Below are 18,734 nucleotides of genomic sequence, written 5' to 3'. Positions count from 1 at the left end.
TGGAGGCCATCGAGACAGCACCAAGCAACCCGATAAGGAATTCAGAAGGAACTTCTTCACCCAGAGAATGGTGAGAATGTGGAACTCAGGGCCACAGGGTGTGATTGAAGTGAATAGTATAGACATGTTTAAGGAAAAACTCGACAAACATAAGAGGAAGAATGGACTAAGGGGAATGATTGATTTAGATGATGTTATAGACCAGGGTTTAGAGAACCCCAAAGTGTACCATGGAGTTCATCTGTGTTGCTAATTGTGTTTCCCTTAATTTGGCTCTGAAGATGGCGGCCAATGTGGTCGTCTTCCTTAATTCTAATTACATTTTGCTCTAGAGTCGCCAGGTATCTCTCGATACCGTCGCAAGGTTCAAAACCAAATACTGATCAAAGACTCGATACACCGGTTAGTAAGTTCAAACTCAATGCTCATTTATTTACACACACAGTCAACTATACTCATGCATAAAACTCTCCAAACTAAACTATCACTACTGCTAAAGCCTATACTTAGCTTCGGGCGCCCACTCAGTCAGAGGAACAATGTCCGTTGTTCGGTTCTGAGGCTGCTGGGGTCGAGTTGGTATGTAATAACAGCTAAGGGCGTCTGTCTCGTATCGTGCGTTGACCTTGGACTTACTTGTTCTGATGTTGCTGTTGGGCAGGTCTCTCCTTGGTGAGCCGGAGTCAAGAGAGTGGTTCTTTCTTGGGGGATCCTTCTTATACCCAAAAGGGGCTTCGTGCGCTTTTGGGCGGGCCTTGAACTTGGTCCCAATTAATTGGGCCGTTTCCCAATCGTTCCTATCGATTTCCTCCAATAAAGGGGTGGGTGCCCTGATGGCTGGGTGTGTCCTAGATGGCCGTTGGCCTGCTTTGTTCTGTTCTCCTCTGGCGCCGGGGTGTCTGACTTGATATCGTTTGCTTAAATGGTCTTTGGTCCCCGGGGATGGCTCATTAGTATGGTAATGGCTTTGCAGTTTCGGTCTTGTCTGGGAGCTGCGGCTCCAATCAACAGACAAACCCTGCACCTGCTTGCTTTCTCAGTATTGTCCATTTTCCCTGCAATCTTTGCGAAGTGTCCATTTTGTAATCGGGAAGTGGCCATCCCAGATGGCTACACCTGACCCATAACTTTTAATAGATTGTGGTGTGGGGAGCACACGGCCCACTCTACAGGTGTGGTACAGCAGAAATGGAAAAGTATTTTTTAAAGCAAAACAATGTTTATTCTATGAACTCAAGTTAACCTTTTTAAAATATACAGTGAACATCTCAGCAACCATTAATTCAAATACAACCCCCAAAGAATACAACACTAAGTAATCCTTAAGCTGTCCTTTAAACATCCATAAAACATTTTTAATAACCTTTAAACAGAAGCACATCAGGCTAACGTCACAACTGAGAGCAGTTATTAGTTTTAAATCACCAAAGGATCGATTTATAGTTTTTAGATTACAGGGAGAGAGACTAATACCTCTTCTGGCTGTGACTGCAGCTATCCAGCTCTGAAAATGAAACTAAAACACACATTGCAGCAAACAGCCTCAAACGAAAGTAAAAAGCTGACAGACAGCCCAGCTCCACCCTCACTCTGACACCACTGATAAACACCCATTTCTTAAACACCGATTTCTTCAAGGTACTCTTACATGATACCTCCCCCAAGAAAAAAAAATAAACCATCAACTTCAAGATGATTTCATTTTTCACCTTTTGACTACCCTTTAAGGAATGCACACAGTAAATGTACTTTTTTGAGTCAAAGTCAACACATGCAAACAGGTATAATAATATGGTCCATTTTTTTCCTGTTCTTTTTCCTCCAACTGAAACGCCTTCTCGCTTGACAGTCTCTTTGAACAAGAAGGTCTTTGCATGATCCATCTATGTCTCTATGCCTCGGCATTTCTCTTTAAAGTCAGATCCTTTAGTTCAGTCTGATCACAGAGTATCTTGTAATTCTCCAACACAAGAGCATTGGTTATCACAGCTTTCAGGCAGTCAAATGCCTGTTGAGAGTCCGCTGTCCACTGAAGTTTTCGACGTTTCTTCAGCAAGTCCTTCAGTGGAGCAAATACTCTACAAACATTTTTCATCAATGTTCAATCAAATCCACTCATGCCAAGAAATCGCATTACTTTCCTTCGTCTTGAGGGTATTGAAAACTCCCCAATAACTGTTGGATTCACATCCCGTGTGACCATTCGACCCTGTCCGATTGTATGGCCAAGGAAAGTGACTTGGGCTTTTCCCAATTCACTTTTGGCTCGGTTTACCACCAAACCCGCCTCCTGAAGTCGATCGAATAACTCCATCAGATGTTTTAAATGTTCTTTCCATGTCTGGCTGAAAATTACCAGATCGTCGATGTATACCGCACAATTGGGTAATCCTGAAAACAACTTTTTAGTTAACCGTTGAAATGTGGCTGGGGCGTTTTTCATGCCAACTGGCATGACTTTGAATTGGTATATACCATCTGGAGTCACAAAAGCTGAAATCTCCTTCGTCCTTTCGGATAAAGGTACCTGCCAATAACCTTTAAGTAACTCCAGTTTGGAAAGAAAAGCTGATTGTCCCACTTTCTCAATGCAATCCTCCAAACATGGGATAGGATAACAGTCCGTTCTTGTAACTGCATTAACCTTTCGAGAGTCCACACACAACCGTTGGGTACCGTCTGGTTTAGGTACCATCACTATGAGTGAGCTCCATTGGCTGCAACCCACTTCAATTATGCCATTTTTAAGCATACTCTCAATCTCTTTGTTAACCTGTGCCAATTTTAAAGGGTTAAGTCTGTATGGATGTTGTTTGATTGGAACAGCATTTCCCACATCTCCATCATGTTTGCCATTTTAGTACTTCCCAATTTATCTCCACAAACTTGCCCACGTGATATCAATAACTCTTTCAGGTCAGTCCATTTTTCCTCTAGAAGGTAACTCAACAATTTATCCAAATTTTTAAGAGCATCCTCATTTTCCAATTTAATTCGAGGTATGTCAAATTCACAGTCATCTGGATTTGGTTCGTCACTTTGAGTTAGAATCATTAAGACCTCCTCCTACTTCTCTCCTTCAAAGTACCCTTTAAGCATATTCACATGACACACTCGGTGAGTCTTCCTTCTATCTGGTGTTTTTACCAGATAATTAATCTCACTTAATTTCCTTTTAATCTGATAAGGTCCACAAAACTTTGCTTTTAAAGGTTCACCTACCACTGGTAACAATACTAAAACTTTATCTCCACTGGCAAGACTACGAACTTTGGATTTCTTCTCCGTTACCAATTTCATCACATTTTGTGCAACTTTTAAATGTTGTCTAGCCAATTCACCTGCTCTATTTAATCGTTCCCTAAAATTTGACATGTAATCCAATAATGTAACTTCCGATTTCTCACTCACCAATTTTTCCTTAGTCAATTTAAGTGGTCCTCTTACCTCATGACCAAAAATTTTCCTTATTTCCAAATGACCTCCCACTGGTACCTCATGTGCAACTCGCAGCACCTCCTTCCTCTACCCTACCGGTAATACTACTTTATGAACTTCTGCCCACTTTTCATCCGTCTGCATATGTAAAGGTCTCCATTTTCTCATCAAGACATCACCTTTACGGTAATAACACTCTGGTATACACTCAGATTCCTCTTCTGTGTATGCTTTCTGATACATCCGGTTTATTTCTACATCTTTCTGTTGTAACTCCGCCAATTTTCCTGAACTAAAAATATCCACCTCATCCTCCACCTGTTCTTGTTCTTTTTCAACCATCTGATCAAAAATCGTTTCTGATTGCACTTCAACTTCATCTTCACTCTTTGATGTCTCCTCTTGTCTTAACCTGTGACTTTGTGATCTTGTTACGACACTATCCGCAAAAATCCCAGGATACTCGTCCTTCAACACTTCAGTTGTCTGATTTTCCACTGGCTTATCAACCACAGTAGGCATCACTCCCACCTGCGATCCAGCTATATCATTACCCAAGATAAACTGTATTCCTGGACAAGATAGTTTCTCTAATACTCCTACTACCACTTCACCACTCTTCACTGGACTTTCCAACCTTACCTTATATAATGGAACACTACGCCTCTCACCCTGAATTCCACATATTACCACCTTTTCTGGCAACATTCTTCCCAAACTACATAACTACTTATCTCTTACCATTAAAGATTGACTAGCTCCCATATCTCTTAAAATTGTGACTTCTTTACCTGCTCCTCCTGATACACATGAGTAAACTTTACCCACACAAGTAAATTATTTAAAGAGACTCAAAGAATTTACAGTGCAGAAGGAGGCCATTCGGCCCATCGAGTCTGCACCGGCTCTTGGAAAGAGCACCCTACCCAAGGTCCACACCTCCACCCTATCCCCATAACCCAGTAACCCCACCCAACATTAAGAGCAATTTTGGACATTAAGGGCAATTTATCATGGCCAATCCACCTAACCTGCACATCTTTGGACTATGGGAGGAAACCAAAGCACCCGGAGGAAACCCACGAACACACGGGGAGGATGTGCATACTCCGCAAAGACAGTGACCCAAGCCGTAATCGAACCTGGGACCCTGGAGCTGTGAAACAATTGTGCTATCCACAATACTACCGTGCTGCCGATAATCTGGCATCTTCTTATCAATCACCTCTTGATCAGGCTGCACAATCTTTTGCACCTCCTTCGCTTCACTTGGGCTTTCCTTTACCACTTTAACAAACCCCACTGTCTTATCCTGTTTTACCATATCAGCCTTCCCAGTGCTTTTCTTCAACCACCAACACTGTGACTTTACATGGCCTAGTTTATTACAGTGAAAACATTTGAAACGTTTATTTCTTTTCCACCCTCCTGGATTTCTATTTTAACCTGAGGTACACTCTCCTTATTATCTCCCATCAGATCACCTTTACCTTTTCCACTTGAGTATTTCTCATGTCCCCAGTTTCTATCCCTCACAGGCTGAAACTGATGTCGGAAACTAAGCTTTGATTTATGAACTAATTCATAATCATCTGCCATTTCTACTGCTAATCTTGCAGTTTTAACCCTCTGCTCTTCCACATGAGTTCTCACTACATCAGGAATTGAATTTTTGAACTCCTCCAAAAGTATAATTTCTCTGAGAACTTCATACGTTTGGCCTATTTTTAAGCCTTTATTCACCTATCAAAATTATTCTGAGCCTTTCAAACACCATGTATGTTTGACCAAATGCTTTCCTTAAATTTCTAAACCTTTGTCTGTAAGCTTCAGGCACTAGTTCATATGCACCTAAGATAGATTTTTTTCACCTCCTCATACGTCGCAGATACTTCCTCCTGTAGTGATGCAACACTTTACATAAACCTATCAGCTTTGTTTGGATCAGTAATACCAACATGTCCTGTGGCCATTTCATTTGTTTAGCCACCTTCTCAAATGTAATGAAAAAGGCCTCAACCTCCTTCTCATTAAACCTTGGCAATGCTTGGACATATTTAAAAAATCCCCACCATGCCTTCGACTTTGGTGCTATTTCTCACTATCCTCATCACTATCATCCAACTGTACGTTTCCCTTTATGTCTGCCAATTTTAACTGACTGTCATGTTTCATGGCCATTTTCTGAAGTTCAAACTCTCTCTCTTTATCTTTTTCCCCGATCTGTATCTCCCTTTCTCATTCTTTTTGTTCTGCTAGGGCTATTCTTTCTTTCTCCTTTCTTCTTTCTCCTTTTCTTTTTCGTCTCTCTCTCTTTCTCTTTCTTTTTCTGCTTTTTCGAGCTGCTTTAATTCTTTCTCATGTTCCTTTTGTTTAATTTGTAACTGAATTTTTTGCCATTTCCATTGAGTCAAACTGTATCTCAGGCAACTTTAAATGCTTAGCCACCGCCATAATTACCTCATCCTTTCGCATTTTGTCAGGTAATGTTAACTGCAATGTTTTTGTCAAATCTAACAGTCTGTTTTTAGTCTCTGTCCGTAAGGTACTGCGTGTGACCGTCTCCATCCCCAAAAACTTCAGAGCCTCTGAAAGCGCCATTGTCCACAACACACTTCCCACTTAAACTAAAATACCACACCTGAAAAGCACCCACAATATGGTCACCCCTCACTGTCTTTAAGTTCACTAAGCCAATCCAATAGATAGACTTTTATTCCCCTCGAGCCCCCAATTTGTTATGGGCTAGGGTTTAGAGAACCCCAAAGTGTATCATGGAGTTCACCTGACCCACAACTTTTAATAGATTGTGCACACGTCCCACTCTACAAGTGTGGTACAGCATAAATGGAAAAGTATTTTTTAAAGCAAAGCAATGTCTATTCTATGAACTCAAGCTAACCTTTTTAAAACACACAGTGAACATCTTAGCAACCATTAATTCAAATACAACCACCAAAGAATACAACACTAAGTAATCCTTAAGCTGTCCTTTTAACATCCATAAAACCTTTTAAAAAACCTTTCAACAGAAGCACATCAGGTTAACGTCACTACTGAGAGCGGGTATTAGTTTTAAATCACCAAAGGATCAATTTACAGTTTTCAGATTACAGAGAGAAAGACTCTAATACACCTTCTGGCTGTGACTGCAGCTATCCAGCTCTGAAAACAAAACTAAAACACACCCTGCAGCAAACAGCCTAAAACGAAGGTAAAAAGCTGACAGACAGCTCAGCTCCACCCACACTCTGACATCACTGATAAACACCCATTTCTTAAAGGTACATTTCTTAAACACCCATTTCTTAAAGGTACTCTCACATGACAATGAAAAAGAAGGGAGGCACCTGGAACCAACAGGAACTAGTGGGGCAAATTGCCTGTTTCTGTGTTTATCCTATGCAAACCCATGTACTGGTACCCTTGCTGCCTTGTTCTGTTCCCTTCAGACCCAGTCCCTCCTTAAAATGCATTCCTTTGGCCCAGTTTTGACTACCTGAGCTGATCGCTCCTTTATTTACTCAACATTTTCTTGATTATGGTCCTGTAACGTTCCTTGGGACATTTTCCTGTGTTAAATGTGTTACATAAATGCAAATTGTCGCTGTTGATGATAGGACGAATTGCCCATGGTGGTGTGAGTGAGGTTCGTGGGGAGATGGCCTGGCTTTTTCTTAACAGTGATAGTCATTATCTGGCACCTGAATAATGAATAAAGAACAAGAACAAAGAAAAATACAGCACAGGAACAGGCCCTTTGGCCCTCCAAGCCTGCGTTGACCATGTTGCCTGTCTAACCTAAAACCTTCTCAACACATCTCGAGTCCATATCCCTCTATTCCCATCGTATTCATGTATTTTTCAAGATGCCCCTTAAACGTCATGATCGTACCTGCTTCTACTACCTCCTCTGACAGTGGGTTCCAGGTACCCACTACCCTCTGTGTAAAAAAAAACGGCCCTCACACATCTGCTTTAAACTTTGCCCCTCACACCTGAAACCTATGTCCCCTAATAATTGAGTTGTCCACCCTGAGATAAAGCTTCTGACTATCCAGTAAGAACAAACCGAGTCTCTCCAATCTCTCCACATAGCTAATGCCCTCCATACTAGGCAACATCCTGGTAAACCTCTTCTATACTCTCTCTAAAGCATTCAGATCCTTCTGGTAGTGTGGCGACCAGAATTAAATACTTTATTGTCCTAACTGAGGTTCTATACAGCTGAACATGGCCCTGGTTTAGGTTCCTACTTTGTCAGAAGAATTGTCATTGGCGTTGAAAAGACTAAACTCTCACCAGGCCTCTTCATAAATGAAAGTGAAGTTCAGAGAAGCGCTGTGGGTCTCACAGCTCTCTGTGACTAGCTGCCTATTTTTAACCCCATTTGACAGAGATCACAGATTGCTGCTGCTTTCTGCTCACAAGTTGTAACCACAGCACGTTTTATTTGTGAATGATTACAAGCCACTTAATGAAATTGGAAGCTAAACAGTTTGATGTTCTGGGCAAAGGATGTGGTTTCATTTAGTCACCCCCACCCAATGTTGTGAGAGCTAGCTCCCCACTATAATGCAGAACAGGTTTGTGAACTACCACTCGTTTGTCAGAAATAAAAGCACTGTGGGAGAGCACCCTTTAAATAAACTACCCTAAACATGAGAGGCATGGAACAGTACTTTGACATTAACTGTCTTATATATATACAAAGCAATACAAATTCAACAACTGCTTCAGTAAAGGTTACGCAAACTCCAAACCATAGTCCCGTGCCACACAGATTTACTGAAGCAACACCCTCACTTTCACCTTTGAAGCTCTTATCCTAAAAGCATTACTCTCTAATCCTGGTCATTCCCCACTGGTGCAGACCCGATCTCAGTTTCCCTCAGCCCGAGGGACACAGACATGTATGCTGGGTCAGAGAATCGAGAGCTCAGAGAGTAACAGGAGAATCAAAGGGTTGAGGGGGAGTCAGAGGTTTGGGTCTGGGAGGTCAGGGATAGGGTCGAGGGGCTCTGAGGGTTGGAGAGTCGAGACTGTAGTGATCTGTGTATCTGCTGGTATGTAAAGGGTTAACAACTGTATGATAGTGTTAGAGAACCACTAAATGGCAGCAGTAGATCCATGTATGTAAACTGAACTCAGAGGAACTTCCCGCCTCATCGTACGAGGAGTGACTAGACAGCAGAGTGTGAGAGAGATATAGCTAAGTTGGCACGTGTAGGAAAACATAAGTAATACTTCTTCTGATTTACTTTATAACCAGTTATAGTTGTGGAAGAGTGAACAAGCTCATTCGTATTTATATTCATTATTCATTAAATGTTATATGCTTTAAATTGAAGATTGATAGTTTCATTAAACTACAACCATCAGACCATTCTGGGAGTAAGCAAAAGAGTAACCATGTATTACAATCACGTAATATAATAGAAACGAGTCGGAGGGTCGTCCGTGATGCACGATCAATTGCACAAAGACTAAAGTTGTGTACAACTGTGGCTTTATTACAGTCAGATGCATGGCCTCCTGCTGCAGCTGGCGAAATGGCAGGGCACTGGAGGTCATGCATATTTATACAGTTCTCCCTGGGCGGAGCCAGCCGGCAGGGGCTACCGGCGAACCTGTAGTGCAGGTCCTACCTTACATCTCCAATTACAGTGGATCACCACATTCACCCCCTGTTAAAAATGAGTCCGGCGGGGGTGACGTGACACTATATACAATTAGTGGAATTATGTACTGTGGTAGGGAAAGAAAGGTCCATGTTGAAGGTCCGGAGGCCGTCAAAGGTTCAGCCGGTCCGGTGCTTTGGTGCTTTGTTGGGATCGGTGTAACGGTGGCGGCGAAGTCGGTGCTGGCGGTGGCCCCGATGGCGCTGGTGGCGGTTCTGATGCTGGCCAGTCATCGGGGAATTCCGGGAGCGTGCAGAAGTACTCTTGTGCGGAAAAGGGGAGGGGGGGGGTGGTCTGGTGGGGTCAATATTGGCGGCGCGGTGGGAGGTGGGGGGGGGGGGCGCATTGGTGGGGGTGTGTGTTGGGGTGGAACCTGACGGTGCCAGGTCCCTGAGTGAGACAGTATCTTGGCGGCCGTCGGGGAACTCAGCGTAGGCATATTGAGGGTTGGCGTGGAGCAGGTGAACCCTGTCCACCAATTGGTTCGCCTTGTGGAGTCGGACGTGCCTACGGAGAAGGACTGGTCCTGGAGCAGCGAGCCAAGTCGGGAGCAACTCACCGGATGTGGACTTCCTGGGGAAGGTAAAAACACGTTCATGGGGTGTGTTATTAATGGCGGTGCACAATAGTGACCGGATGGAGTGCAGAGCGTCAGGGAGGACCTCCTGCCAGCGAGAGGCTGGGAGGTTCCTGGACCATAGGGCCAGCTGGAAGGCCCTCCAAACCATCCCGTTCTCCCGTTCTACTTGCCCGTTTCCCCAGGGATTGTAGCTGGTCGTCCTGCTGGAGGCTATACCCCTGCTGAGTAGGAACTGACGCAGCTCATCGCTCATGAATGAGGATCCCCTGTCACTGTGGATGTAGGCGGGGAAACCGAACAGAGCGAAGATGGTGCTGAGGGCCTTGAGGACGGTGGCAGACGTCATATCGGGGCATGGGATGGCGAAGGGGAATCTGGAGTACTCATCGACCACACTGAGAATATACATGTTACGGTCGGTGGAGGGGAGGGGCCCTTTGAAATCCACGCTGAGGCGTTCAAAGGGGTGGGAAGCCTTCACCAGGTCGCGCACGGTCTGGCCGGTAGAAGTGCGGCTTGCACTCCGCACAGACCTGGCAGTCCCTGGTGACTGTCCTTACTTCCGCGACGGAGTAGGGCAGATTGCGAGCTTTGACCAAATGGTACAATTGAGTGACCCCCCGGGTGACAAAAGGCTGTCGTGTAGGGCCCGGAGTTGGTCCACTTGTGCGCTGGCACATGTAACTTGGGAGAGGGCGTCTGGGGGCTCGTTGAGTTTACAGGGGCTATACAAGATGTCGTAATTATAGGTGGAGAGCTCGATTCTCCACCGCAAGATTTTATCATTTTTGATCTTGCCCCGCTGTGCGTTATTGAACATGAAGGCTATCGACCGTAAGGAGAGTGAATCTCCTGCCGGCCAGGTAATGCCTTCAATGCCGCACAGCTTCAACGATAGCTTGAGCCTCCTTCTCGACGGATGAGTGTCGAATTTCAGAGGCATGAAGGGTGCGGGAAAAGAATGCCACGGGTCTGCCTGCCTGGTTTAGGGTGGCGGCAAGGGCGACATCTGAAGCGTCGCTTTCTACTTGGAAAGGCAGTGACTCGTCCACTGCGCGCATCCCAGCCTTGGCGATGTCTGCTCTGATGCGGGTGAAAGCATGTTGTGCCTCGGCCGAAGGGAGAATTGGGTGGACTGAATGAGTGGGCGGGCCTTGTCCGCATAGTTTGGGACCCACTGAGCGTAGTAGGAAAAGAACCCCAGGCAGCGTTTGAGGGCCTTGGGGCAGTGGGGGAGGGGATGTTCCATGAGGGGGCGCATGCGCTCGGGGTCGGGCCCGAGAAGGCCATTTTGGAATACATAGCCGAGAATGGCTAACCGGGTCGTGCTGAACATACACTTCTCTTTGTTGTAGGTCAGATTGAGAAGGGTGGCAGTGCAGAGGAATTTATCGAGGTTGGCATCGTGGTCCTGCTGGTCATGGCTGCAGATGGTGACATTATCTAAGTACGGAAAGGTGGCCCGCAACCGTACTGGTCGACCATTCTTTGGAAGACCGAGACCCCATTTGTGACACCGAAAGGGACCCTAAGGAAGTGGTAAAGGCGACCGTCCGCCTTGAAGGCAGTGTATGGACGGTCCGACTTCCGGATGGGGAGCTGGTGGTAGGCGGATTTCAGGTCAATTGTTGAGAAGACCCGGTACTGCGCTATCTGATTGACCATATCAGATATGCGTGGGAGGGGGTACGCGTCGAGCTGCATGTACCGATTTATGGTCTGGCTGTAGTCTACGACCATCCTGTGTTTCTCCCCAGTTTTAACCACTACCACTTGGGCTCTCCAGGGGCTGTTGCTGGCCTCGATAATACCCTCCTTAAGCAGCCGCTGGACTTCGGACCTGATGAAGGTCTTGTCCTGGGTGCTTTACCGTCTGCTCCTAGTGGCAATGGGCTTGCAATCCGCAGTTAGGTTTGGAAAAAGGGAGGGAGGATCGACCTTGAGGGTCGCGAGGCCGCAAACAGTAAGGGGGGGTAAGGGCCCGCCGAATTTGAGGGTGAGGCTCTGGAGGTTGCACTGGAGGTCCAGGACCAACAGGAGTGCAGCGCAGAGATTAGGAAGGACATAGAGGCGGAAGTTACTAAATTCTATGCCCTGGACCGTGAGGGTGACTGTACAAAAGCCTTGGATCGGGACGGAGTGGGATCCGGAGGCTAGGGAGATCCTTTGATTGGCAGGGTGGACCGCGAGGGAGCAGCGCCTTACCGTATCTGGGTGAACGAAGCTTTTGATGCTCCCGGAGTCCAGCAGGCACGAGGTCGCGTGGCCGTTGATTTTAACCGTCGTTAACTGTGGTTGTGCGGGCGAGATTGGTCCAGCGTCATCGAAGCGAGCTGCGAGTAGCCATCAGATGCCGATGTCGAGATGTCCGGGGACCCTGTGGGGAACACGATGGCGGTGCCCATTGTGCGCACATTGCGGGGTCGGGGCAAGATGGCGGCGCCCATGGTGCACACTTTGCGGGGTCGGGACAAGATGGCGGCGCCCATTGGTCGCACATGGACCCGGGAGGGGAAGGTGGCGGCGCCCATTGTGCGTCTGGCATGGGGGAGGGAGTGAAAGCGGGCGCGATCGCAGCGACTGCGCGGGCCTGGCACACAGCCGCGAAGTGGCCCTTTTTACTGCAGGCTTTACAAACTGAAGTGCGGGCCGGGCAGTGTTGGCGGGGGTGCTTCTGCTGACCACAGAAGTAGCAGCGGGGACACCGGGGTGCGCGGATCGGCGTGCGGCGCAGGCGTATCGCGAAGGCAGGGCCCCGGCTGAGGAGGTGGTTGACGGGTCCAGGAGTGGTAGGAAGGGGTAGAAGGGTGGGCAGCGCGGCGGGAGAGGTACGATTGTACGTTACGGGATGCGACCGTCATGGGGAGCGCCACGGTTTTCGTCTCCGCCAGTTCGAGCGTGGCCCCTTCCAGCAATCGTTCTCGGATGCGGTCCGACGCAATCCCCGTCACGAAGGCATCGCGCATGAGGAGATTTGTGTGTTCGGCGGCCGTCACGGCCTGACAGTCACAGTCTCGGACAAGTGGAATTAGGGCCCGCCAGAAGTCTTCGATGGACTCACCAGTTAGTTGCGAGCGGGCGGCAAGTACATGCCTGGCGAAGAGCGTGTTCGCCTTCTTCGCGTAGTGTTCTTTGAGGAGTTCCATCGCTTTTGCGTAAGTCGTGGCGTCTTGGATCAACGGGAACACGCTGGAGCTCAGTCTGGAGTACAGGACGTTTATCTTCTGAGCCTCCATTGGCACGGGGTCCGCCGCGTTGATGTAAGCCTCGAAACATGTTAGCCGGTGAGTAAATTCTTTCCTGGCGTCGGGCGAGTGCGGATCCAGCTGCAGGCGGTCGGGCTTAATTCGGATATCCATTCTGTGGAAAATCTGACTGTAATAAATTGATGCACGATCTAAAGACTAAAGTTGTATACAACTGTGGCTTTATTTCAGTCAGATGCGAGGCCTCCTGCTGCAGTTGGCGAAATGGCAGGGCACTGGAGGGCATGCATATTTATACAGTTCTCTGTGGGCGGAGCCAGCCGGCAGGAGCTACCGGCGAACATGTAGCGCAGGTCCTACCTTACATCTCCTATACAGTGGTTCACCACAGTTCGAAGATATGAATTAGGAGCAGCGTAGGCCACTCGGCCCCTCGAGACTGCTCTGCTATTCAAATAGATCGTGGCTGATCTGATTGTAACCTTAATCCCACATTACTGCCCTATCCACAATAATCTTACCCCCCCCCCCCCCCCCCCACTCCTTGTTAATCAAAAATCCATCCAGCTCTGCCTTAAAAAATATTCAAAGACTCTGGTTCCACTGCCTTTTGAGGAAGAGAGTTTCAGAGACTCATGATCCTAAAGAGAAATGTTTTTTCCGCAGCTTTATACAAATGAGCAACCCCTTATTTCTAAACGGTGCTCCCCTAGTTCTAGATTCTCTGACACGAGGAACCATCCTCCCCAAATTCACCCTGTCGATATCCCTCAGGATCTTAAAGGTTTCAAAAAAGTCGAACTCTAGCGGATACAAACCTAACCTCTCCAACCTTTTCACATGAGGCAACCCGCCCATTCCCGGTCTTAGTCTCATAAATCTTCTCTGAACTGTTTCCAATGCATTTGCATCTTTCCTGAAATATGGAGATCAATACTGTCCACAAACTCCAGATTTGGTCTCACCAATGTCCTGTACAACTGGAGCACAACCTCCTGATTTTTGAACTCAATTCCCCTCACCATAAACGATAACATTCTATTCACATTCCTAATTACTTGTTGCACCTAGAAACCAGCGTTTTGTGATTCATGCACTCGGTCACCCAGATCCCGCTGCATCTCAGAGCTCTGCAATCCCTCATCATTTAGACAAAAAACTTATTTTTTTATTCTTCGGGCCAAAGGGATAGTTTCACATTCACCCACATTGTATTCCATCATTTGCCCACTGCCTTTTCCTCCTCTCAAACTTTGCACCTGATATCAATGTTTAATGTTACACGGCTCTTCCGACCACCTTGCCCACCAATTGTATCCTGCAAGGGCTCTCCATCTGGTTTTATACATAAACAGGCACAATGGCACAGTGGTTAGCACTGCTGCCTCACAGCATCAGGGCCCCAGGTTCAATTCCGGCCTCGGTGGCTGTTTTTGTGGAGTCCCCCGCCCCCGGTGTCTGTGTGGGTTTTCTCCAGGTGCTCCTGTTTCTTCCCACAGACCAAAGATGTGCAGGTTAGGTGGTTTGGCCATGCTAAATTGCCCCTTAGTATCCAAAAGATTAGGTGGGGTTACTGGGTTAGAGGGATAGGGTGGAGATGTGGGCCTAGGTAGGGCGCTCTTTCCAAGGGTCGGTGCAGACCCGATAGGCCAAATAGCCTCCTTCTGCACTGTCGGGATCCTATGATTCTATGAAAGGTTGTTGGACGTCCTTGCCTCTGAATGGCTAGAACGAGACATTTAATTTTAAATTTGGGACTCCAACCTTGATTCCTTATAATCTCTCTCTTTCTCGCTCTCACTCTCGTTCTGCCTTCACTATGCACCCTCCAGAGCTCGTGGAATGTTTTGAAAGAACATGTTCACACTGCTGCAAGTTGAGTCACTACGTGCCCTGCTAAGACTGCCGTGCTCTCAATGCACTCCCCTTCGCAATTATCTCACCCAACAGGTCCCTCCACTCTTTCTGAGCAGGGTCTGTACACTTCCTGAAAGCCTATCCCTGATCTTTCATTCACTTCCTCGTTACCCAAGACGTATGTACCCAGCCTACTTTTGCTTCATGTGGAAACTAATTGGTTCAGACATGCAGGGCTGGGAATTTTGGAAAAGATTCTTTTCAATTCTTTGCACAGCACCCTGCTGACAGTCAGAGATAGAAGCTTACACACCCTCTCTCTCAGTCACACAAACACACAAAGCTTACACTCACACACACTCTGCCAACAGATAGGAGTCACATATACATTTACACACTCTTCTCTCTTCTCTACACAGCAACCTCGCAGTCTCAAACACGCACCCACTCGAACTCCTCCAACTCACTCTTCGACACACATTTACACACTCTTCCCTCCACAGCAACCTTACAGTCTCAGAAACGCACCCACTCAAACTCACTCTTCCACACCACTCTCAAACAAGAGAGCCCAACCTGAAAGATTTAACCCGATCACTGCTGACTGAAGGAGTATGACAGGAAGAAACATTTCTTACTGATGTCGGAGTGCTCCTGCCAGCCCCAGAAAAGACAACGTATTCTATCTAGTTTACAGGTTCGATACTTTCATTTACTTTGGGAAGGAATATTTAATCAAAAGAAAGGAGCAGAGCATTTCTGAACATGATTGCCGTTATGACAGGTGCCTGTGGTTGATTGAGAAACAAGTATTGGGGGTGGCGGGGGGCATGGGGAGTATAAGAGGCTAACATTTCATTTTTACTGTTTTGGAACAGCTCTCAGGCAGATGTTTGAATATTCCAAGATAAAGGAAGGAGTTACAGAGAAATATCTTAACGGTGGTACATTTTGCTGATTAAGGGAGACTTAAATCAAGAATTCAAGAGTGGAGATTGTGGAGATTGGAATGAGTCTGGATTGATTACTCCCTTCAGCTTTCTTGGAGAACAAAAAAATCTAGTATTTACCACCCGTCTGTATAATGTCAAAGGTTTTCGTGATTAAGATCTTTTAAATGAGGAAGATATTTTTGTCTCACTCACAGACCTGTATTATTTTTGTGTGAAGTGGCATTCACGACCTTGAAACAGCAACTTGAATTAGCACAAGGATATTTTAAACCAAGCATAATTCCAGAGCCTCCCTTACTGAATTGGAGCTCAACCTTTTTTCAAACAGTCACAGAATACCAATCTGTGCCTAAATTACACTGCAGCAGATGTGAATGACATGCTGGTTGTTGAGGCAAGGCAGTTTAATGCGAGGACTGTCATCAGAGTGATGTTTCACCTCCCCTTCCTGGTCACTGGCTCAGGCGGCACCTTGACGATCTATTTGACCCAGAGGTGAGGTTGACCACATGCCATTTGGCCTAACTGCTCCTACATGTGGAAAGGTCGAGAAGCGGAGCACGGCAGTATGATATACAGGGGTATGGCGTGGTATCGTCGGATATACACGGGTATGGCGTGTTATTTGTATGATATACAGGGGTACGGTGCGATACTTGGCAGGATTTAACCATCGCATTGCGTCCAGCGTGAATCTGGGTGCGGTAAATAGCGGGAGAGGCCAAAATCGAGGTTCGTGCCAGACGCAAATCAGTTTGCTATCTAACCGGCCCGCTCACGATGGCGAGTTCTGGATCACACCTAAACATGGCGAGCATATTAATAACCCCAATTTGCATTAATCTCCACCTCATTAGCAACATTGAAGTTGAATGTAACGGCCTCTCAGGAATTAACCTCGGGAATTAAATTACTCCTTTTTAACAACGTGAAGCTGGCGAAATGGCTGCTGAGGGGAACTGAGGAGGTGAGTAGCTCCATTTTTGGGCAAGCAGATCAAGGGCTCGGGGGGTGGTGGGGGGGGGGGGGGGGGAACCCTCAGTGGGGGCTGGGCTTGCACGGGGGGCTGAAGCGCTCCAGGTCAGGGGTCGCATCTGGGCTGGGGGGAGGGGGGTGCAGCTGGTAAGGTGTTTTTCACCTGTGAGGCCTTAAAGCCATCGTTTAATAATGTGGAACCCCATAACAGGGGCAACTACAGTTGTTATTTGTCTGTCCTACCAAACAAATTCAAGACACCTTAGTTCTATGCTGAAGGTCACTCCCTTTGACTATGAGCAGCCTCTAGCTGTACAGCTGAAGGCTAGTGATAATAAGGAATTGGCCTTGTTAGTTGTGAGAACACTTCACGGCTACAGGTTCTGTTTGTTTCCTGCTCCTGCTGGTGGCTGCAGATACCTGGAGACTGCTGTTGCTGTTTCCTTCCTTTTCTGTAGCTGGAAAGAAGGACAATTGTTTTCCAAAAAACTTGGCCCCTGGAACACTGAACTCAGGAGGACACACACGAGGTGCCGGCGAGTGGAGGGCAGGCAGCAGCAAGGGTCTGGCCCTGAGGACCATGAAAGCCCTCACCTTTGGCCACTTTTCATAGGAAGAGGCTTTGTCCTTCAACTCACCACTCGCCCTGCCCCCTACTCCCTCCTTCCCCCCATTTCCTTCCTCCCCATTCCTCTCCTTTCTTTCCTCCTCATTCCCCTGTTTCCCCCATTCCTCTCTTTCCCCCATTCCCATCCTTTCCCCCCATTTCGCTCCTCCCCAATCCTGTCCTTCCTTCCTTGCTCATTCCCCTCTTTTGCCCATTCCTCTGCTTTCCTCCATTCCCCAACACCCCCCCCCCCACCCCACCTCCCCTCCCATGTTCCACTTTCCCAGGATCTGTGTAACATCACGCGAGGGTGATGGGCCTGTGTCGACACTGTCAGTGGGTCAATATACAAGGGAGGAGAGTGATGATCACTCGCTGTAATGTATGATCTGGTGCTCCTCAGTTTATGTCAAAGTCTGACTCCTGTCTTTCTGCTGACAGCACGTCCACACCCATCCTCTGAACGGGAGCTCCATCGGGGGCTTTTGATCTTGGGCCTTTGTGGCCAGGGGGAGGGGAGGGTATCTGGGGGCGGGGTTGCAGGCAGGCCCGCTGTGCAGATTAATGTGTCAGAGGCTTCACATGTGTCAGCTGTGACATATTTTAATATTGAACAGTGGGCATTTCCATTCCCCCTAGCTACAGATTGAGCCTCCCCCCCACCACACCCCAGTGCCCATTCAATGATCCTCAATCTTCTTGATCTTACGTGCTCTAGTGCTACGTCTAGGTTTGTCCCCAGGATGCACATCAGAGGTGAAGGCTCCCTGCGACTTTCCATGCACTGTGGTCTGTGATGCCCTTGGTGGACGTCCTCTGGAGGGCCTGGAGTCAGTGGAGCCCCGGCTGGCTTACCTTTGTCACCGATGTCGCGGTGCCACCCTGTTCTGCCCCTGCCCTTGAGATGCACTGGTGTCAGGAGGGTAAGATCAAAATAATTGGAGACCACCGTCGTCTCCTTGGTGGCATGCCCGGGTTAGCCTCTGGTGCTTCCTCCTCCCTGCCGGCGTCCGTAGGGCCCTGCAGGGTTTCCATGGGATGGAGGTGCAGTTGGAGTGAACTTCAGGAGCCTCTGCGTCACCTGGCTCTGCCAGTCCTGGTGCCTCATGATGTCGACGGCCACAGCAATACCCCTCAGTGACTAGAACATGCTCTGCAGTGCCTCTTCAATGTCCAGCTGCATATGGGACATGCCCTCAGTGACTTTGGCATGATGTCGAGGTCCTCAGCCATGATCGCCTCAGGCTGAGCCACACCTTGGACACCACCACTCAAGCCACCGGTGTTGTGCTCCAGGTTTCCCACAGCGGTCGCCACCCTAGCAGTGTTGGCCTCGGTGCTACACATTGTCTTCTGCACTCATAGCCTTTGGGTCTCCTCCAATCGGCTATGACCTCGCTGTAGTTTTGTTGAAGTCCCCTCCGAATTTCCCAGTCG

General features: G+C 47.5%; 1 protein-coding gene across 3 annotated transcripts in view; it reads left to right on the top strand.

Moving 5' to 3' along the window:
• Positions 1-18,734, top strand: part of LOC140420895 (diacylglycerol kinase eta) — a 335,531-nt gene that overhangs the window by 121,874 nt on the left and 194,923 nt on the right. The window contains exon 1 of one of the 3 annotated variants that reach the window (XM_072505017.1): positions 15,032-15,459. The exons of the other annotated variants lie outside the window; for them this stretch is intronic. Within the exon in view, the coding sequence (XP_072361118.1) occupies positions 15,403-15,459 (57 nt within the window). The 5' untranslated portion in view covers positions 15,032-15,402. Of the gene's footprint in view, positions 1-15,031; positions 15,460-18,734 lie in introns of those variants that run through there. 3 annotated transcript variants of the gene reach the window in all.

This window comes from Scyliorhinus torazame, chromosome 5 (assembly GCF_047496885.1).
Source record: "Scyliorhinus torazame isolate Kashiwa2021f chromosome 5, sScyTor2.1, whole genome shotgun sequence".
Classification (NCBI taxonomy): Eukaryota; Metazoa; Chordata; class Chondrichthyes; order Carcharhiniformes; family Scyliorhinidae; genus Scyliorhinus; species Scyliorhinus torazame.
This window is presented reverse-complemented; position numbering and strand designations above follow the sequence as displayed.